Genomic DNA, 24,141 nt, shown 5'->3' on the forward strand with positions numbered 1-24,141 from the left:
GGGAGTGAGTATCGTTATTATCTTAGGAAAATGTGCTGGTGATCATTTTCACGAAATAAATATGTAAACACAAAATGAAAAAAAAATAACACAGCTTTGATGTTTCTCATTTTATCAATACATTACTCAATCCATTTTTTTAAAATCCTAAGCTTAGGCCTACTTTCATTTTGTTAGACATGCGCATATCGATCCAAAAGACAAAACACCGGTTGGTGGAAAATAGTAATAAACAATAGTAATTTAAAATAGAAAACAAATCTTCACGAGAAATGCCAGGTGCTGTCAGTTCATACTCATACCGTCCGCAAATAATGAAAGTGTTTCGGATCAAGCTGACTGTGCTTATCTCTTAAAACGGAAGGTAAGGAAATATATAAACAGATGAAACGGTGAAAGGTAGACAGTTGATGCAAGCTAAGTAAGATACAATAAGATCTAATAATGACAGAAATAAAATCTAATGTATTATAGACAGAGGAAAATAGGACCCAAAGGAATGTTAATGCAAATTATTTATATTGATTTTTATGTTAACACAAGTTTATGAATTCCATATGATTAATTTGTGAAATAGAGGTTCAACACCATTTATATATATATTTTATCTTATATCATATGATTTAAGAGACATGCATTTAATTTTTCGATGTTTCTATATAAGACAATTAATGAAAGTGTAAGTCATTCTATTAATTATATATTAGTCTAAGTATAGGAGTGAAAGAATGCTAGCTAGATCTCTATAGATGGACATACACTAAACCATTTGAGACAGAGCTACATGTATACCTTAATATTAAATATTTTTACGACAACTAAGATGATATGAAGATGGTGTCCATGAATGATGGGGCCACAAACATTTGTGTAGTAATATCAGTCTCACTGAAAAACATTGCCATACCTAAGACAGTAACATAACTGACAAATTTACATACCACCTAAACGTTAAAGCAGAATACCAAACAGACACTGGTAACTTGCTGTTTGTTTGGTTTATTGTCCTGTGAACAGCTAGGATTATCATGAGGTGGGGTCTCCTTGAAGTAATGTAGTGGTTGGTGACTTAACCTCACTCAACATCAAAAGGGAGGCCCATTGCATGCCATTCTAAAACAATTTGGGTAAAGTGTCTTGCCCATGGACACATTTAAGACAGCACAGGCCAGTCCATTCCTCTACTGACATGGGTAGGGACTGTCAATCAAATCACACACCTTAGGTCCTCACTTGCGGTTACGTAGGCCAATGCACAAATCGACTGAGCTATTGTCGACCCATGCCTGATTTGTGTGCCTGTTTCAGCTGCTTTTACATGTAGGATAAAACAGAAACAATAAAGAACCATATAATGATAAAATGCATATTGTAGAAAGTGGTTTTGAATTTTTTCTTGAACATTGTCAAAGTAATTCAGGGAATAGATAGGTGGCACAGGAGATGGCCCTGTTAGATTTTTATGAATGGCCAGAGTGTTCATCAGTCAAATGTAGAAAGGTATGGGTGTCAACTGCCCAACTACATCAGGTTTTCTCTGTGCACCGACATTTAACCATTACATTAAGACCTAATGGACACTTCCATCTGGTCCATCAAGAGTGATTGCTGTAGATATAGCATGTTCTATAACTGTTATTAAAAAAAAGTGAAGTTTAGTTCCATTAATTTTTAGTTTTTTTTTATTTCAGATCCGATGTGAAATAAATTGGACTAAATTTCCAGTAATCTGAAAATTGAGAATGACGAATCTCCATTTCATCACCCATGCTGTAATGCTGTCTGTTTTGGCAGTAGTTGTAAAGAAATATTTGGATCTGAGATCACAAGTGGAAGACCTACAGATGGATTGCTATCCTCATCCCATCCTCTCCCAACCTCCGAGAAAACCTGGTTCTCACCTTCCACAAACTGGGGATAGAATGGGGGTTATTGATAAATTCAAGGATCTCAACTACATCGCAACAAGTCAGTCTAGCTTTGAGGAATCTGTCAGTAACTTGGATATTGACAATTTAGGGGCAACTAAGTATGAAAGCAAAGTACAATATTCACAGCAAAATAAAGTTTCTGGGACAGACTTTAGTAGTCAGTCAGACCAGTATTTTGAAACAGATTTTATTCAGAGTAGTCAGGCAAGTTATAGCAAGGAAGTAAGAAGTGAAGCGCCAAGTGGAAGGTATTTTGAAGAGTATGAAAGAACTAAAACTACAAGTTCAGAATTCTCAAATGTATTGACTTCGAGTAGTGAATTGCATGGTGAAGGTCACACCAGTATCGTTGCCTCAGAGACAGATATTGATGGAAGTGAACATGTCACAGCAGCTGACATGACGCCAGACACCCAGAAATCACCGGAGGATTTATCACCAACTGAAACCTCAGTTTGGTGCCATGGCAATTCAGAGATGGACAAGATGTGTCGTTTTAGGAACCTATGTTACAGTCCTGTAAATGAAGCTTTCTTGTTTTACCACAGTGACAAAAGTGTATTAGAGAGGTCACAACTTGGCAACGATAGCAGGCCGTGGCTACGCCTTTCCACTGTACTTGATTACAATGGTCATACAGCAAACCTGATTGATTTAAAGTCTTCAATGTTTAATCACTCTAGGGTCAGATGGGTCAAAGGTCAAAGCCTTATATTTAATAGGTTCAAACCTGATAATATTATGCATGTTCTCCATGATGACATTTTCCCACTACACTTCACACTGAATTTCATCACTGGACAAAACTCTCTGGATAGATATGATGTGCAGTTGGTGTTTGTTGAAGGATGGGATCAGGGGGACTTTGCTGACTTGTATTCTGTTTTTACCACTAAATCCCCAATCTATATTGCAGATTTCAGTCAGGAACAAATGGTTTGTTTTGAGGATGCTTATGTTGGGTTGTCAATGGCAACTGTATGGTACCAATATGGCTACAATGAGCCTCAAGCACCTGTGAAAGACACAACAGCATCAGGATTTCTTGTACACAACACAGTAGATTACATTGTCAGTCAACTCAATATAGAAAAACCTCCCAACATGATGCTCACATCAGCTGACTATTTTGTTCTATTCTCCAGGAAAGAAAATCGTCGTATTGTCAATGAAATGGAACTAATGCTTACGGTTTCTGCTGAGGTTAATATGAAAGTATTTGTTCTTAGTTTGGAAACCCATAGTTTCAAAGATATCATGCACTATGTGCAGTTTTCCCGTGGACTTGTTGGTATGCATGGGTCTTTGATGTCACTTGCTGCCTTTCTGAGGCCTGGTTCATTTGTTATTGAGTTGTTTCCTTATGCAGTTCCTCCCAGAAAGTACTCCCCCTTTAGGACCCTAGCTGAGCTTCCAGCAATGAATCTTGTCTATACAGCTTGGCAAAACCTCAACAAAACCAAATCTGTAGGGCATCCTGACTGGCCAGTAGACATTGGGGGAATCGGGCATCTATCGTCACAGGAACAGGCAGCTATAATGGCGGAGACCGAGGTGCCAGATCATCTTTGTTGTAGCGATCCGTCCTGGTTGTATCACATATATCAGGATACAGAAGTTGATATTCCTGCCATCACCAGACTCATCACAGAGGCTATAAACAAATCATTCACTAGTAACCAGCTACATATATTCCCAGCCAAAGTCTCCAACATCTGGTGTAATAAACAAGAGACTGATATCACACACAAAAATGTGAAACAATTGGGAAATGTAGAAAAAGGATCTGTGGTGTTTAAAATAAAGTGGGAACCACCTCAAAACTTAGACAATTTAGATTTTCAAAAGTTACATTATGAGGTGAGAGTAGTACAAGATGGTGTGGATGATATTCTATTTATAGTGACAGATACATCTCTGTTAGTGTCTGTGCTGGGTGCAGGGCCCACAGTGAAGGTTTGGGTGAGGGCTATTATAGACAGTAAAACTGGGGGACTGCATAGTCACACTAAGTGTTTAATAACATAACATCTAATTTGGGGGTTTGGGTGAAGGTTGGGTAACTTGGGGGTTTGGGTGAAGGCTGGGTAACTTGGGGGTTTGGATGAAGGCTGGGTAACTTGGGGGTTTGGATGAAGGCTGGGTAACTTGGGGGTTTGGATGAAGGCTGGGTAACTTGGGGGTTTGGGTGAAGGCTGGGTAACTTGGGGGTTTGGTTGAAGGCTGGGTAATTTGGGGGTTTGGATGAAGGCTGGGTAACTTGGGGGTTTGGGTGAAGGCTGGGTAATTTGGGGGTTTGGGTGAAGGCTGTCTAATTTGGGGGTTTGGGTGAAGGCTGTCTAATTTGGGGTTTTGGGTGAAGGCTGTCTAATTTGGGGGTTTGGGTGAAGGCTGGCTAATTTGGGGGTTTGGGTGAAGGCTGTCTAATTTGGGGGTTTGGGTGAAGGCTGGCTAATTTGGGGTTTTGGGTGAAGGCTGTCTTATTTGGGGGTTTGGGTGAAGGCTGGCTAATTTGGGGGTTTGGGTGAAGGCTGTCTAATTTGGGGGTTGGGGTGAAGGCTGTCTAATTTGGGGGTTTGGGTGAAGGCTGTCTAATTTGGGGGTTAGGGCTGTTTGCTGTCTAATTTGGGGGTTTGGGTGAAGGCTGTCTAATTTGGGGGTTAGGGCTGTTTGCTGGCTAATTTGGGGGTTTGGGTGAAGGCTGTCTAATTTGGGGGTTAGGACTGTTTGCTGGCTAATTTGGGGGTTTGGGTGAATGCTGTGTATTTTGGGGGTTGGGGTGAAGGCTGTCTAATTTGGGGGTTTGGATGAAGGCTGTCTAATTGGGGGAGGGGGGGGGGGGGGGTGAAGGTTGTCTAATTCGGGGGTTTGGGTGAAGGTTATCTAATTTGGGGGTTTGGATGAAGGCTGTCTAATTTGGGGGTTTGGGTGAAGGCTGTCTAATTTGGGGGTTTGGGTGAAGGCTGTCTAATTTGGGGGTTTGGGTGAAGGCTGTCTAATTTGGGGGTTTGGGTGAAGGCTGTCTAATTTGGGGGTTTGGGTGAAGGCTGTCTAATTTGGGGGTTTGGGTGAAGGCTGTCTAATTTGAGGGTTTGGGTGAAGGCTGTCTAATTTCAGGGTTTGGGTGAAGGCTGGCTAATTTGGGGGTTTGGGTGAAGGCTGTCTAATTTGGGGGTTTGGGTGAAGGCTGGCTAATTTGGGGGTTTGGGTGAAGGTTGTCTAATTTGGGGGTTTGGATGAAGGCTGTCTAAATATCTAAACATAAATCAAGATGCTTCTTTGATCAATCTTTGTGAACTAACATGAGGTAAGAGTTTCGAGTTAATTCTCCTTAGTCTTATCTGTCTGTGAGTATAATTCGTGTTCAATTCTCACACTACAGTACACATGTATATGTACTACTTAATGTAAGCATTGACGGTATTTGAATCTCAGATGTGTTGTTTGCTAAATAAAAACAGCCATTGTAGGGCTAATCAGTACTTTGTGATGTACATCATTGTAAGCATGCTTTTGTGTGGCATTGGTATTGTACAAGGGTATACATGTACAGTTAGGCTGTGCATTACCAGACGTTTTCTATTTTAAAATTTAAATGTAATATGCATTGTTACATAAGTTTATTATTGTATTATTTTGTCACCTGTGAAACTTGGACATTTATTGTCACTTACGGATCTCGCTGTCTATCATGTGTTTGTGGCAGCAGCATTGTCAGTCACACTTCAGTTTTCCAGACACTTTTCCTTAATGCTTGCCACTTCACCTTACAACTTAGTATGTGGCTTTGTCATAATGAATTATAGTGTGAGCTCAAACCCTGAGTCAATATTTCATAATTGTGCTGGAGTTATGGTTTCCAGACTTTTTTTCACTACCACTTGCTACATCAATTTGTTACTTGGTAGATGGCTTTAAAAATCATTTAAGATAACACATTGAGTTGGACCCATGTCGATATTCCATTACTAGAGTTATGGTCCTTTGCACATTGGATTATCATGATTAACTGTTTTCTTAACTTCTTATCCCTACCGCTTGCTTCATCAATTTGAAATTTTGCATGTGGCTTTATCATGATGGATTACAGATTGAGCCGGAATCCTGTTTCAAGCACTTTAGACATACATAGAAAACTCTTATCATTAACTGTATATTTTTTGCAACCACTTGCCACATCAGTATTTAACTTGATGTACATGACATTTTCATGAATAGTGGATTAATGTTTGAGTTAAAATTCCATTTATTACAGCAGTTATACCACACACCCTCATAATACCATGAATCCACATGACATCAGATGTTGTGTGGACATTAACCAACATCAACCAATTACATCGCAACAGAGAGCTTAATGATTTTTGTAATTTTTTATGATGACCATGAAAATTTGGTGGATGTTTGAGGTGTGTTGTTCGTTACCCACTCGGAGCAGTTTATGTTTGTTAAGAACCTGATATTACAGACTGCTCAGCTGTTGTGGTTTTGTCCTTTGTCAAAGTATGATGTTATTAGGGTAACTGAAAGTTAACCTACAAGAAGATCACCTGGTCAAAATGACCCTGGCTGTCCACAGTGTGAGAACACTTGCTGGATAATGAAGAGACAGTAAAATATAAAAAGGCACATGATATTCCAGTTTACACATTCCTTTGACTCAAATACATATTTCATTTTGTTGTTGTTATAATTTGTTGTGATACATTTATAAACCATTGTAAGCTTTATATATTTGTTTCAATATATTGTATAGGTGTTTTGTACACATGGTTGGTGTTGTGTGTTACATTGAGGAAATCTGTGTATATTATACCACTCCTGGACATTTTTCCTGGAGACTTATGTTCATGGCAGTTAAAAACAAAGATCCATTTGAGTTTTATGTTCCATTCCTATCTATCCTGAAACTAACCAATCAAGACCAATTAACATGTGATGTTGTTGTTAAATCCATGGATCCTAAGTGCACACATACAAGGTTATATTACAGGGACATTTTGGAGTCTTGAAGCCAGACTAGCAAGGCTATTCTGTACACATAAACCATGGAGTCCTAACTAACAAGGTTATTCTGTACACATAAACCATGGAGTCCTAACTAACAAGGTTATTCTGTACACATAAACCATGGAGTCCTGACTAACACGGTTATTCTGTACACATAAACCATGGAGTCCTGACTAACAAGGTTATTCTGTACACGTAAACCATGGAGTCCTGACTAACAAGGTTATTCTGTACACATAAACCATGGAGTCCTGACTAACAATGTTATTCTGTACACATAAACCATGGAGTCCTCACTAACAAGGTTATTCTGTACACATAAACCATGGAGTCCTGACTAACAATGTTATTCTGTACACATAAACCATGGAGTCCTGACTAACAATGTTATTCTGTACACATAAACCATGGAGTCCTGACTAACAATGTTATTCTGTACACATAAACCATGGAGTCCTAACTAACAATGTTATTCTGTACACATAAACCATGGCGTCCTGACTAACAAGGTTATTCTGTACACATAAACCATGGAGTCCTGACTAACAAGGTTATTCTGTACACAGAAACCATGGAGTCCTATCTAACAAGGTTATTCTGTACACATAAACCTTGGAGTCCTGACTAACAAGGTTATTCTGTACACATAAACCATGGAGTCCTAACTAACAAGGTTATTCTGTACACATAAACCATGGACTCCTAACTGACAATGTTATTCTGTACACATAAACCATGGATTTCTGACTAAATAGATGGATTGGTTGATGGAAGTTTGTGAGGTTCCCATAAACATGTTATGTATAAAGATACTCCTTTGTTTGATGTTTTATGATTATTACTGTGCAATTTTCAGTACCTGATAGTGATAAACTGTGACTATCCTAGTGAGTGTATACGCCGGTGATGGCTGAATTGGTGCATGTGTAATTATTTGTTTGATATTAAGGAATTAATGTTGTTATTCACTACATTGTGTTATTATTTTGTCAGATTTTGTTGGGAAAGTTAATGTGTCATTTTGTTTATTTATTTTATTACTTACCTGGGAATGTCAATAAATTACCTATATTCAATAGTGGCATTCCTTGTAACAATGTAATAGGGTGTGAAGAAAGTGTTCTTATAATAAAATGTTGAGTTCAGGTATAGTTGATATATAATGTAATACCTGTGTTTCTTTTCAGCCTATCACCTTCAGATGGTTGGCTATTTAAATTGCCATATGCCTGTGGTCCCTTGGCCCCTGGTTATGCCCATCCAATTTTGAGTCTAATCAGGAAACCAAAATGGGCGACAAGCAGATTCTTGGATTTTGACAGTTGGAAGTTTGTTATCGCTATTTTTTGAGAAACACTGGAAAGATAATTATGAAACTTGATGTGTATGCTTGTTGTGCCTAGACTGATTGAAAAACAAGATGGCCGACTGGAAGCCATTTTGAATTTTTGCTGTTAAAGATTATAATTGCTATTTCTCGGAATGCTCTTCCTGGAACTTTCTCAAATTTCATATATAAGTTTCCCCTAGTCAATAGTTGTGCATGTTCAATTTTGAGATTATTGGAACAGGAGATGGCCTACAAATGGGCATTTTGAATTTTGACGGATAAGTTTGTTATTGCTATTTCTCAGAGTTATTCATGGGTCTTTCTCAAATTTTAAAGGTAGGTTCCCCTTCTGTTAGATGAATTTTGTTATCCTAATTCATCAAGAGCCCTTTATGGGTCTTTCTCAGGTCTCATATGTAGACATCTCTGGTTTTAAAATGATTAACAGGAAGATGAGAAACGAGGAAGATAAGAAAAGTAGAAAAAAAGGTATAGTCTTACAGCAATCCAATAAAGGTCATCTGATGGTGGACATCTCTCTGGTATCTCCTGTGTCTATTTATTGTCTCACAATGTTCTGTAACATTTTATTAAGATATTCAAAGTGAGTAAGTTTGTTCAAAATCAAATTGATATTTGTAGAATGTTATACTTATGCTATGTGTCACTGTTCATATTTTGTAATTTACAATAAAATACCCTAGAATAATAACCCAAGTGTTGTTTATTGTAATTTACAATAAAATACCCTAGAATAATAATGCATCTGTTGTTTATTGTAATTTACAATAAAATACAATAGAATAATAACCCAAGTGTTGTTTATTGTAATTTACAATAAAATACAATAGAATAATACCCAAGTGTTGTTTATTGTAATTTACAATAAAATACAATAGAATAATACCCAAGTGTTGTTTATTGTAATTTACAATAAAATACAATAGAATAATAACCCATTTGTTGTTTATTGTAATTTACAATAAAATACAATAGAATAATAACCGAAGTGTTGTTTATTGCAATTTACAATAAAATACAATAGAATAATAACCCATCTGTTGTTTATTGTAATTAACAATAAAATACAATAGAATAATAACCCATCTGTTGTTTATTGTAATTTACAATAAAATACAATAGAATAATAACCCATCTGTTGTTTATTGTAATTTACAACAAAATGACCTAGAATAATAACCCATCTGTTGTTTATTGTAATTAACAATAAAATACAATAGAATAATAACCCATCTGTTGTTTATTGTAATTTACAACAAAATGACCTAGAATAATAACCCATCTGTTGTTTATTGTAATTTACAATAAAATACAATAGAATAATAACTCATCTGTTGTTTATTGTAATTTAAAATAAAATACAATAGAATAATAACCCATCTGTTGTTTATTGTAATTTACAATAAAATACCCTAGAATAATAATGCATCTGTTGTTTATTGTAATTTACAATAAAATACAATAGAATAATAACCCAAGTGTTGTTTATTGTAATTTACAATAAAATACAATAGAATAATACCCAAGTGTTGTTTATTGTAATTTACAATAAAATACAATAGAATAATACCCAAGTGTTGTTTATTGTAATTTACAATAAAATACAATAGAATAATAACCCATTTGTTGTTTATTGTAATTTACAATAAAATACAATAGAATAATAACCGAAGTGTTGTTTATTGCAATTTACAATAAAATACAATAGAATAATAACCCATCTGTTGTTTATTGTAATTAACAATAAAATACAATAGAATAATAACCCATCTGTTGTTTATTGTAATTTACAATAAAATACAATAGAATAATAACCCATCTGTTGTTTATTGTAATTTACAACAAAATGACCTAGAATAATAACCCATCTGTTGTTTATTGTAATTAACAATAAAATACAATAGAATAATAACCCATCTGTTGTTTATTGTAATTTACAACAAAATGACCTAGAATAATAACCCATCTGTTGTTTATTGTAATTTACAATAAAATACAATAGAATAATAACTCATCTGTTGTTTATTGTAATTTAAAATAAAATACAATAGAATAATAACCCATCTGTTGTTTATTGTAATTTACAATAAAATACAATAGAATAATAACCCATCTGTTGTTTATTGTAATTTAAAATAAAATACAATAGAATAATAACCCATCTGTTGTTTATTGTAATTTACAATAAAATACAATAGAATAATAACCCATTTGTTGTTTATTGTAATTTACAATAAAATACAATAGAATAATAACCCATCTGATGTTTATTGTAATTTACTATAAAATACAATAGAATAATAACCCATCTGTTGTTTATTGTAATTAACAATAAAATACAATAGAATATAACCCATTTGTTGTTTATTGTAATTTACTATAAAATACAATAGAATAATAACCCATCTGTTGTTTATTGTAATTTACAATAAAATACAATAGAATAATAACCCATCTGTTGTTTATTGTAATTTACAATAAAATACAATAGAATAATAACCCATCTGTTGTTTATTGTAATTTACTATAAAATACAATAGAATGATAACCCATCTGTTGTTTATTGTAATTTACTATAAAATACAATAGAATAATAACCCATCTGTTGTTTATTGTAATTTACAATAAAATACAATAGAATAATAACCCATTTGTTGTTTATTGTAATTTACAATAAAATACAATAGAATAATAACCCATCTGTTGTTTATTTTAATTTACAAAAAAATACAATAGAATAATAGCCCATCTGTTGTTTATTGTAATTAACAATAAAATACAGTAGAATAATAACACATCTGTTGTTTATTGTAATTTACTATAAAATACAATAGAATAATAACCCATGTGTTGTTTATTGTAATTTACAATAAAATACAATAGAATAATAACCCATGTGTTGTTTATTGTAATTTACAATAAAATACAATAGAAAAATAACACATCTGTTGTTTATTGTAATTTACAATAAAATACAATACATTAATCACCCATGTGTTGTGCATCTCCCTCTTTTGTGTGAGACAAAAATGTTGATATAATAATGGCCTATACAATCACACAATGGTGGGGTCTGGTCGGAAGAGAATTTTCCCGCTTAAATCAATGTGCTTGTTGAGGAAACAACGATCTATTGTTTTGTTGTTTTAAATCCAAATCCTGTTAACAAAAAGGAAAAAGAGAACTTAAATGTATTTAGTTGAAGTTAAGGGAGCTTTTGATATACCAGGTATACCCGGCCCCCATCATTGACGTCATTAGCATCCGTAGACAGCTAGGTCAAAGATTTTATAAAACAGTATAATCTCGATACTAATGAGGATACTGTTCAAGTTTTTGATGTGTGTTCCTTGAGCCAAGACCTTTCCATTAATTGATACTACATGCTGATCTTGACCTTGACCTTTGAACTACTTTTAAAAGTAGAGTGTTGGAATCCCCAGCTTCTTCAGACTTTCGCTATATGTACAGATCTTTGACACCATGAATTAGCTTTGTCATTCTTCCTTGAATATATAGAATAAGCAAATGGCACGTCATGATATCAGATCAGTAGCATTGATCATTGCTGCATGCTCGGATGTAGAGCTTTCTAGTTTGTTCAAATAAATTACCCTAATTACCCAAATTAATTTACTGGTTAAAGGTGTAAAACACTCTTTAAACAACTTCTTCTGATTAACCAATTTGACAAAATGGATGAAATTGGGCCAGTTGGTTCAAATGAATTACCTGCTTTCACGATCATATGCAAGGACAAAACAAAGTTCTCGAAGCCCATTGAGCATGTAAATTAGTACAGATTTGGCATTCAAATCAGTGACCACCTTAATCAACTTTGAAAGTCACATGAATAAGATCAGCCAACAAATATTCGCTTTGAAAGCAAGCTACAAACCACTTTTAGACTGATCAAATTTAGTTATTATAAGTTTGGTATGTAGTTTGTATTTGTCCACTGTAAATATCAGGATTACTGTATTTCGAGTATCTGTGTGCTCTTTTGTTATATGTCATTACAACTATCCAATAATATGATTTCTTTGATAGCGAAAATTTTAATTTGATATGAATTTTATATCATTTGACTTAAAATGAGCGATTGAGGGGATATTGAATTAGTAAAATAATTTTAGTAGTACAGATATCTCATAATTTTGAATATATAAAGTAGAAACAAAGTTCTGCTAAAAATAAAACTGAAACATTTGATACGCAAGAAATTTGAATAGTGAAACGTACTATATTGTAAATTTATGTTAGATATTAAAACTTGAAATAGGGGAAACGCAACTCATTTTTTTCCGTATTCCGGAAATCGACTTTAATATTTCACTTTCTTCAACACTTCCGGTACATGTGTTGTGAGAAGAGATACCGCTCATTTTCTTCAGGAACTAAACTAGTCTATACTAGATCTATTGCAGGTATGCAATTTTTATATGTTTTTAATGAAAGCATGCCATCCTTTGATTACGTGGTGAATTTATCGCTGGTATGTGAATGCATGTCCAATGATATTTAAAACATTTGTTGATGATTTTGTTTCACATAGACATGGGCCTAGTATACGTAGACAATTCATAAAAAATGTTCCAACAAAAGTTGTTTATAATAAGAAATGTATGTGCGGTTATCAATCAAATAAACTGAAATCCAAAATTTTAGTGTTCTACTGTAGGGCACGCTCAATCGTCTCGTAAAATCGAGACTGTCCGACTTTCCGATGCACTTCCCAAGCTGTTCTTTTGGAGTTTTGGTCGATTGATTTACTAGAGCATCACAGCATTTATTGGACAGTGTCCAAATATGAATTTCATGATAATTGGTGCTGGGTTTGATGTAACCTGAGTTGCCTTTGGCCTTGACACAATGGTTGAACATTCAGAGAGATACCCTATATATACCCTACATCAGACATCTATCTGTCAGAAGTTAAAAACTGGTGTCAGAGCCATAGGAAACTAAGACTGCTGTTGATGTGACTGGTCAACTGCAGTTGTATGCCATCTGAGCACACTTGGTTTGTAATAGGCCCTACCCCTAATGCTGAATCAAGTACTATAGTCAAGTCAAGTAATGTTATAATAATAAAGATAGAGATCAATAGAAAGTTAGAAACCTGATACTATGATCTTGAATCAATTTATTATTATGATTGAAATCCCCTATGGCGCTGTGCTGTATGCATGTACTAAGTGGTCATATAAATAAGTGATATGACGTGAATGTCTTTTCTGGAATTTCACACTGCTCTGTTATCAGACCAACACTTCCATTTTATATCTATGGCATGCCATTAGGTCTAGATGCCACATATGGTGTTCTTGCAGATGATGCTGTCCTATATGTCCCCAATTTGACAATAACATCTAACAGTGATTTTGCAAGATTACAAAAGGACCTAGAACTTTTGACCATGTGGGAAGTTAACTGGGAAATGTCTTTTCATCCGGATGGTACCATTTTACCCTAAGATTTAATTTAATGTTGAAAACTGAAATTTCCCAATATTGGGTCTTCAAAAGTCCATGTTAAACCATTGTATCATGTAACAGTTTTCTGAATGTTTCCAAGCTATACCATCTGGTATTAAATCTTCCGGTTATCACATCTAAGGAAATGCAGACATTTTAGTTCAGAACTTTCCTGGAAACAAGTGAGAGTCTCTCAAGTATAAAAGCACCACTGACATAAATGGAGGAGGAAGAGGAGGTATTCAATTTAAAGATGCCCTCTATTAAACCTTTTAGACAGATGCATGGGAGGGGAAGGCATTTGAAATACATGTATCCTCTATTTAACTTTTTAATACAAACACATGGGAGGGGGAGGTATTGAACCTGTATATATCTTAGGGGTCGAACTTGCAATTCATTGCGAGTGCCTAAAATTTCCACTAGCAAAATGAAATTTTGTTCTAGCAAACTTTATAGCAATGTTTTCATAATTTGAATACAAAATAAAGTAGATAAAATACAGGAAGAAATACATTGGAGGGATCGAGCTAGACACCTCAAACATTTAACCTTTTAAGACAGATGCATTGGGGTAGGTAAGGGATGGGGAAAAGCTTTTTAACATATCCTTTACTGAACCAGACAGATTTTACTTGGGGGTGGCATTTAGCTGACTGATGGATCACATAATCTCTTCCTTACAGAGAATACAAACCATAGCTGTTTAGATTGTGATACAGTCAGGAATAAACTAACCAGTTGAATTGTATTAAGTTAATGATGAATACTTGGCATCCATATATTTAAAATAAAGTGTCTTAATTTGGTGATCCATTGACTTCACAATCTTTTCCCTCAAAGTCAATATTTCAGATTGTTTTTATTGAAAGATGTATATATGTTACAGTGTGCATTTAGGCAATGCAATTGCAATGACGACAATTTTAGTTTTAAAAGGTTTAAAATATTCAGCTTCTAGAGTTAAAAATTAAAAAAAAAAAAAAAGTTGAAAATTATTCAATATGTTATCAGTAAATTAATAATCATGATGTCTATAAAACAATTGTCAGTATTGTTTTGTAGATGACAAACTGCCAGTATTGAAAATTGACCTTGTTTTTTTTTTAAATGAAGGGAAATAACTCTGTCATACTTATTGAAAAAAACGTGAAAAATATCGGAATGTGATTGTACTTGGCCTAATCATATTGCAAGGGCTGCTATTGAAGAAAATGAAGGTTATGATAATATATTTTGGGTAAAGTAATGTTTATAAGGACATTAGCACATAACAGTGAATTATGAAAAGATAGAAAAGGCAGCTAGGTAATATAAAAAGGTGAAATTATAATAAAATTGGTATATATTGTTATAATAAGTAATTATGGAACTTAGTATCATTGTATTAGTAAGAAAACAAGCAAAGAAATAAAGAAATTTCAGCAGAAAAAAAATTCATAGAATTTTAAATCATCAGGATTCAACTATATATATATTCATGCATATCTTTTGTACAACAATGAATATTTCAGAATTCCCCCATAGTATCACTCAGTGTGATTGTCTCGAGTCTAATCTAGCTTGGTGATTTACAGTCACCAGCATTGAAACAGAATATAAAATAGCTTGGAGCAGTTGCTACATGGTAATTACGGGTACTACTGGGAAAGCTATATGAGTAATTCCAATGGCGAGGCTTAAAAAGAGTCTATATAGATCGATTATTTTGTATCATTTTACCTCAGATAATTAGTCAAATAGACATTCCTAATCTTACGACTTATGACACTACACAAATTACTACGATTATTATTTCTGGATTTTAAAAGCTGGCTGCCACTTCTGATCTGAAAGCAAAAAATCATCAGATATTAGAACTTGTGACTGACAAGGCCCCGTCCTCTTGTAATGTTATGAATCAATACTTAACCATCCAAAACTGAAAACTTAATTTATATTCATCCAATTAAGTTGAATCAAATTAATTTTTAGATTTTAATGGGTAAATGAAAAGAAAAAATAAGGGACACAATACTGTTATAATTAATTTCTTTTGATTTGAAATATGAGTGACCAAAGGGAGATAATCCCTTTACTATTTCGGATAGAGTGAGTGATATTCTTTCATTTAGTGAAGAAAAGACTAATTCTTCTGATGCTTTCCCTTTACTCATGAAATGGTTTAAATAAGCAATATAAAATATAAAATGTTTCTTAAGTTTAACTTCTGTGCTGGGCCTCCAATAAGCCATCTCTCGCTCTCAAATATACATATATAATCATCACTATGCTAAAGGTAAATTCCTGCTAGACTGAACTAGGTAGGTGACTTATACTATTTAGTTTTACATTACTCTAGCTATCTCCTTCAGAAAGACTTTGCCCGGAAGACATCAATACCTCATGCTCTTTACGATCCAAGGACGCCTCTCAATCTCCTATAGCTTACACTTTGAGTGGTCAGTGGCACCAAATCTACCCTGGCGGTGCTGGGCCTGAAACCAGCAACCTCTCATTCTTAAGGCAAACATCTTATCACTAGGTTAAAGGGCTATCCCGCTAGCCTAGTAGTTAAGTTGACCTATACTCTCCTGTTTTACGGTAGTACATGTTTTGATTACATTTCAATATTTTTGTACACTCTTGGACAGAAGTTTAGTGTATGAGATTAAGCCTGTTCTGTGTAATACAACTGGATGCTCTATGGTAATTTTGATAGTCATGAGTACTGAGAAGTTTCATTGGACCTAACCAATCTACTTGCCCTAAGCTTCGTGTCTGATTTCTCAATCATAATAAACTTTAGAATTACTTCTCCACCAAGTTTATGGACATTAAAATGATTATAGACTGTTAATAACACATGCCTGTTCTCCATGCTTCGTTGTCGTGCATGATTTTATGTGCAATGCATGTGTATTACACTGGTAATTGCATAACACTGGTAGCATTTTGTAAGGAAACACCAGTAACTTTATCAGTTCAGTGACTCAATTTTCAGACAGAAAGGTAACTGATGTGTAAGGTAGGAAGTTTAATATTGTCTGTACAATTTTTGTAATTAAGGATGTTAATGAAATCTTTCCATCATAAACATGAATGTCTAATTAATGGGTGAAGCTGTTAATCTTTTGTCGTGGGTTTCCCCCCATTGAGATGATTGGACACCTGGGTATAATTGGGACAAGCCGGGCATTAATTTGCTGTTATTGTATTTTGTCATCAAATTAGAGTAAAACATTAATTCTCTCTATTGTGTTTGTCATCAAATTAATGTGCCGTTACTGGATCAATAATTTGTGAAGTGAACATGAATTATGATTGAAGGATTGCTTTGGCCGATGAGTGGAGCGCCTAGTCATAATGATTGTCGTCCTGTCGGAGAGTCTAGTGGTAATGACTGCTGTCCTCTCGGCCCGTACTGATCTAAGTGAATGTGACCACTGTGTACTGGCCTGTAATGAAAATGTTGGAGGGAGGTGCAGCCACTGCGAATTGAATGCTATTTTCTCTGTTGGGTTAGGTTGATGAGTAGGTAGAGAGAGGATGTCACATGGATTGTACGGGCAAACTTGTTTAGGGTCATCATCTCATGTTCAAGATCATAGAGATGACAACTTTTGATAGAAAGACAAACCACATATCTGTCTACAAATCATCCACCCCTCCCTTGTAATTTCTGAAATTATTTATTAGATCCCATCATGATCACTAGAAGTTAGAATTCATCTTTTTATGTTAAATCTATAAGATTTGATGCAGAGTTGATTGAATCTTACAGTTGTCAATATTACTTAAAGTCAACATTACTTAATAACTTAATGTCAACATTACATAATAACTTAATGTCAACATTACATATTAACATAATGTCAACCTTACTTAATAACTAATGCCAACATTACTTAATACGTAACTTAATGTCAACATTACTTAATAACTTTAATGTCAACATTACTTAATAACGTAATGTCAACATAACATAATAACTTTAATGTCAACATTACGTAATAACTTCATGTCAACATTACATAATAACTTAATGTCAACATTACATAACAACTTAATGTCAACATAACATAATAACTTTAATGTCAACATTACTTAATAACGTAATGTCAACATTACTTAATAACGTAATGTCAACATTACTTAATAACTAATGTCAACATTACATAATAACTTTAATGTCAACATTACTTAATAACTTCATGTCAACATTACATAATAACTTCATGTCAACATAACTTAATAACTTAATGTCAACATTACATAATAACTTCATGTCAACATTACGTAATAACTTCATGTCAACATTACATAATAACTTAATGTCAACATTACTTAATAACTAATGTCAACATTACTTAATAACGTAATGTCAACATTACTTGCTAACTTAATGCCTTTTTAAATTTTTTTGAATCAAGCAGGGTCTTTGGATTAAAAGAGTTTAGGATAAGTGAAATCTGACTGAATCAAAAGTTTACTCATTACCATCCTGTTGTCTTAACAATCAAGTCAGCTCATGTTCAGCTAGAATCTTCATCATAGATATAGATGATATGGTAATTAACAAAGAGCAGCATATCAAATGGCCAATTTTATAAATTATTATCAATGCTATTTAGACATCATCTCTTGATTTGCTGAAATTTTGAGGAATTTTAATTATCGTGACTAGAAAATGTATCAAGTAATTGCATAAATTCCTAAGATTTCTGTTCTTTTATCAACACAAAAATAGATACAGACTTAATGCAAAAATCAAATTTTGTTAATGTTGTTGATGACCAGATCTTCCAGCAGACTATTAGCATACTCTGTGCCCCTCTGTTGACTGATTTGTTTTCATATGACATATATATACACCTTAGAGATGGGTAACAACAGAGTAGGCCTAAATTATACTGCAGAACCTAATAGAGCAGGCCATAGAATGGAATTCTAACTCATATACATGCTTGATAATCTTTGAACATTAAACAGAGACCTTTTCTAAGTCCTTAAATTCCGCATATAGGTATATTGACAATGTATTATCTTTAAATAACTATTGGATTTATTAACCTTGTTGATCTGATATACCTGATTAAATTTGAAATTAAGAACACTCTTCAACATCAGCTGCTTACCTCAATCAATACTTAACGTACCTCAATCAATACTTAACGTACCTCAATCAACACTTGACGTACCTCAATCAACACTTGACGTACCTCAATCAACACTTGACGTACCTCAATCAACACTTGACGTACCTCAATCAACACTTGACGTACCTCAATCAACACTTGACGTACCTCAATCAACACTTGACGTACCTCAATCAACACTTGACGTACCTCAATCAACACTTGACGTACCTCAATCAACACTTGACGTACCTCAATCAACACTTGACGTACCTCAATCAACACTTGACGTACCTCAATCAACACTTGACGTACCTCAATCAACACTTGACGTACCTCAATCAACACTTGACGTACCTCAATCAACACTTGACGTACCTCAATCAACACTTAACGTACCTCAATCAATACTCAACGTACCTCAATCAATACTCAACGTACCTCAATCAATACTCAACGTACCTCAATCAATACTTAACGTACCTCAATCAATACTCAACGTACCTCAATCAATACTTAACGTACCTCGATCAATACTTAACATAACCAGCAGGGTCAGCTTACAAATAATCTGTGTGATAAGTGTGATGGTTTCAGTTTCTCAATTGTTAATTTTCCGTTTCTGGATAGTTACATCCCTTCTTCATCAGTACCTATGGTGTTTACAAGTCCCAGTTGATATGATATTCAAAGTTCCAATATCATTACAAGAGATGCTGGTTGATGAAGACCAGGGAAAGTTTTATGGTCGATCATGACATCTTTACATCATTTTGAAATATTCTGTTTCCATGTTGTGATATGAAGTAAGATGTAAGTGTTTGTTAATATACATATAGCTAGTGGATCTGTTGCCATCACCATGTGACTTAACCTAGGTTTATATGGGTGGTGTCATCGATGAAGCATATAGCTAGTGGATCTGTTGCCATCACCATGTGACTTAACCTAGGTTTATATGGATGGTGTCATCGATGAAGCATAACACTTATCCTATCATGACACCTGCCTTTTCTGTGTACTTTTTCAAGGGGCCTCCATGCAAATCTGTATGTTTGTGTCACCTATTAATGACAGATGTTGGAAAGGCAGCACATAGGCGTTGCTTTCCCAACGGTGATAGCAGAGTCAACAATGTTAAGGTTTTTTGTTTAGCTCTGTTTCTGACAAAGCTACATCAACCAAACCTCAGTCATAAAGTAGAGCCTACCACATTAAAATAGTTAATGGATTCCTACCTTTTTGGGTAAAAAATATCACATTTCTTGAAAATCAGCGTTAAGGTTTTGTGTTTTGCTCTTGCATATTACCAGCGGTATGCTGTTTCTGACAAACTATAAAAGCTACAGCAACCAAAATTAGGTTATATGTGTATTATGGGATGTATAGCTGAATGCACTACACTCTTACTAGAATATCTAAAATTTTTGTATTTTTGGGGTAAAAACCTCAATTTCTGGAGAAAATCAATGTTAAGGATTTAAGTTTTTAGTCTGATTCTGATAAAGTATAAGATCTAGACCAACCAAACCTCGGTCATAGATGTATCAAAGATAGTAGAGCCTTCTGCACTAAAACATTTTATGAATGTCTGAAGTTTTCAACAAGTTTTATAATCTTGACAAAAAGGGGCAGCGACACATATAATTACAAATAATTCTTGTTAGTTTGTCGTGCCCTCACTTTATTGTGTACCGTATTCCCTTTGGATGAAGGGAGATGTATTAACAACAGTTCTGGTTTCTCTAATAATCTCTTGTTAAGGCCATAACTTCTAAACTGTTGAAGATATCTTGATGAAAGTATACTTGCATCACTAAAGTTGGTGTGCAATGTACTGCAGTTATATGGTCACTGAGAACTTTGACCTCTGACCTCAAGGTCAAAGGTCATTAATAAGTGTGAATTTTCCCAACAGTTTTTTTGTCTTGGCAATAAACTGTAAATTTAATCTTGATAGTTGCTGTTTCTTTTCTTATCTACATCCCTTGCAAGCTGTCATTGTCTAATGACTTGTGAGGGAAGTAGATCAACCCTTTAGAGAAGAACAGGAAGGTTATAAAGATGGTAGGGGATTGACAACGGAGCAGATCTTTTACTACGGACCATACTAGAGCAGGTCATAGAATTGAATTTTAGCTGATGTACTGCTTTACAGACTTCAAAAAACATTTGTCAGTGTGCACCGTGACACTCTTTGCGAGATTATGGGGTACTATGGAATACCAGATTTGGCCATCAGACTAGTTAAGGCATATATGAGTGAGTGTGTGTAGACATCAACGAAAGGAAGAATCACCAAATTAATAGTTTAAGATCAAGTCAGGTGTAAAACAAGGATGTCTGGATTTCTATTTCTCATGGTTATTGACTGGATAATGAATTTAGAACAACAGCTGATAACACCACGGGAATACACTGAAAACTAGATGATCTCGACTATTCAGACAATATTACATTATTGATCAGTTCCAGAGAATAGATGCAGACAAAAGTTGATAGACTGGTCATACATTCAAAATCAACTGGACTCAACATCAATGGCTCAAAAACAGTGGTTATCAACATTCAACAACCAGGTGATAAGTGCTGATGGAGAAACTTCATCTACCTAGGGGTACAGTGAACATGACAGGAGGTACCAAAAAGACATCGGAAGGAGTTTGGGCCATGCACGATCTGTCTACAATAAATGAGGACAATCTGGAACAAATCAAATCAAATCAAATTATATTTGCAGTGTTTTGGTTTGGCCTGATTTACCACCAGATTTCAGCTGTTTCCCAGATGCCAAAAATATTGTAATACCCAAAATTTCAATGAAGTTTTCCAGTTAATAAAGTTGAAAAAAAGAAAATTTTGTACCCTATTTATACTTGATTTGGTTTAGAGATAGCTTACATAGGCTTTTCTGATGCCATTCCATTTGCCTCTCATGCAATGAAATTGGTTGAAATGAATACCCTTTGAAGAAAATGGCTGACAGTTGATCATGACCATCTTGGATTCTATATTTCACTATGATCTCCTGAAGTATATCATTGGTTGTTCTAAATCTTTCTCAAATTACATATTTGATCATACATCTTTTGGAGATCTCTTGTTTTTAGTCCCTACCGGTGAAACTCGAGGGACTATAGGTTTTCTCCCCATCTGTATGTCTGTCTGTCTGGCGGTCCGTCCACCACTCAGTTTTCCGCACTTTTCTCAGCCATGCTTTAAGTGTTTTGGTGAAAGTTGGTATGAAACTTCAGTATGAATAGCTACAGATCAAGTTCAAGTTTTTAAGGTCAAGGTAAAGGTCACTGTTACGGTCTGTTACTATTTATAGTGGGGGCCGGTAAGGGACATGTATTGCTTTAGTAATACCCAGCATTCTTGTTGATAATATGTGTAAAGATTAATGCATGTATTTGAATGTCAATTTTATATATTTTTGTCTCAGTATATTTCATTACAAATTGAAGTGAAGCTTTCAGCTGTATGATAAGCCATGACACCTCCTGATTCTGGTGGATATATAGCATTATCTTCTGATTGAGTTATTTTTCCTAATGTAAAAATAAAGCGCGAGTGTGGTATACAGAATGTCTTGTATGTCAGGCTATATTGATTTTTACAAGTTTAAAATTAACAAGGAATCTCTTGTGAATAAGATCTGATAATGGAACTGCTGATTTACATACATGTATATTCATGTGATTACATAATATTCCTGTCCATAAAATTTCATTGCTTTTTCATTATTTTGAGATTTATGATGAAATTTCAAAAGAAAATGATCATTTAATTTTGTAGAATGAACTTGATGGCCTTGTTTCTTTGTGTTGGGTGATTTAGGTCCTGTTTTTGTAGGAGATGGAATTGACAGATGTGTAATGTAAAACACAGATATATGATTCACATGTTGAATTAATAGTCCATAAACAGTACACTGTCACAATCAGATAGTGGTTTTACCTCCTCCTAGTCTCACATTAAACCACCACAAAATGGCCGACTGCATGCAACTATCTAACCACAGCATCCATGTTTTAATACCACAGAGATCTTCACAACTGACTTATCTGATCAACTAGGTTTTTACTTGTAGGTCCATGATTCAGATTACATAAAACAAGCAGTTTTTATTGTTTTACACAGTAAAAACATTTATAGTGGTTCATTAATACAATTATTCATTTTATATTAGTTTATTTTTAGTATGCATTCAGGGCTTTTTCTCACTGGTTTGGGAAGGGGCTTTTTTGTCTCATTTTGGGAAGAAAATTGATGAATTGGGAAAGATTTGTTCAGGAGTAAACGGCAAATTTTTGGGAATTTGACTTAAATATGAAATATTTTTATAAGGGAATATTGGGCCCATTAACAGACCCAAAAAGCCCTCCAAAAAATCCCTGACATTTTCCACATACGCATGTAGAGTCAAACTTAATTAACTCGAACTCGGATAACTAGAAGACTCCGTTTATCTTGAGGTATTACTCTGGTCTAGGCCAAAATCCTTCTTTTTCTTAGTAATAAAAAAAACTCGGATAATTCGAAAAACTCGGTCATCCCAAAGTAAAATGTTGGTACCGATATTATAAAACGTACGTAAAATGTACCGGTTATCCAAAAATTGAAAACATTATTTTCATTTTTAAACAAATTGCGTCAACAAAATACTCATCATAAGTCTCGGTAAATTGTTTACATATGGGGCATGGGAAATACCAACACATTGAAACTCGGTTAACTCAAAGACCCGATAACTCAAGGTTTTTTCACGACCCCAATGACTTTGAGTTAACGAGGTTTGACTGTACATTGTGTCATCATCATCATCATCATCATCATCATCATGAAAATCAGGGATATTCAGGAAATCAGTGAAGGAATGGCCCACTTTGCACTCACTTGTGCAGGTGCTTTGAAATGGCTCCATCGTTTGAAGTATACCCCTCAGTTAAGTCATTAATAACAAAAACCATCACTGTCTATCAATTGAATTATTTTAAAGTCACTAAATGTCAGTTTCTGAAATTTTTTCTATTGATATTCATTTCAGAAAAAAATAATTAATGAGGTATTTGTGTTTGCCTTCAATTTTTGACATGAGGGTGATGAATATCAAAATATTACACCTTTGGTTTGTGACCTTCAAATTGTGTACATGGTTCATGCTTCACTTGTAAACCAGTTCTAAATTGGTCGTCTTTGTAAGGTTGGCTCCCCATACAAATTAATTGATGAATATCAGACATCACAGACAG

General features: G+C 34.4%; 2 protein-coding genes across 4 annotated transcripts in view; both read left to right on the plus strand.

Annotated features, from left to right (window-relative positions):
* Positions 1-216: 216 nt before the first annotated feature.
* On the plus strand, positions 217-4,038 carry LOC117338398 (protein O-linked-mannose beta-1,4-N-acetylglucosaminyltransferase 2-like). Its single transcript, XM_033899745.1, has 2 exons — positions 217-364; positions 1,692-4,038. Exon 2 carries the CDS (start codon positions 1,743-1,745, stop codon positions 3,957-3,959), a length of 2,217 nt encoding a protein of 738 aa, XP_033755636.1. The 5' UTR covers positions 217-364; positions 1,692-1,742; the 3' UTR covers positions 3,960-4,038.
* Positions 4,039-12,639: 8,601 nt separating this feature from the next.
* The window catches only part of LOC117337038 (TOX high mobility group box family member 4-like), a 117,715-nt gene continuing 106,213 nt past the window's right edge, over positions 12,640-24,141 (plus strand). The window contains exon 1 of one of the 3 annotated variants that reach the window (XM_033897792.1): positions 12,640-12,719. The gene's annotated coding sequence lies outside the window, so the exon portion shown is untranslated. The remainder of the gene's footprint in view (positions 12,720-24,141) is intronic. The other 2 variants (XM_033897793.1, XM_033897794.1) reach the window with 2 other exon arrangements.

This window comes from Pecten maximus, chromosome 11, assembly GCF_902652985.1.
Source record: "Pecten maximus chromosome 11, xPecMax1.1, whole genome shotgun sequence".
Classification (NCBI taxonomy): Eukaryota; Metazoa; Mollusca; class Bivalvia; order Pectinida; family Pectinidae; genus Pecten; species Pecten maximus.

Excerpts from the sequence above, each read along its gene's own strand:
- LOC117338398 (XM_033899745.1), top strand. The coding sequence starts at position 1,743 with ATGACGAATCTCCATTTCATCACCCATGCTGTAATGCTGTCTGTTTTG.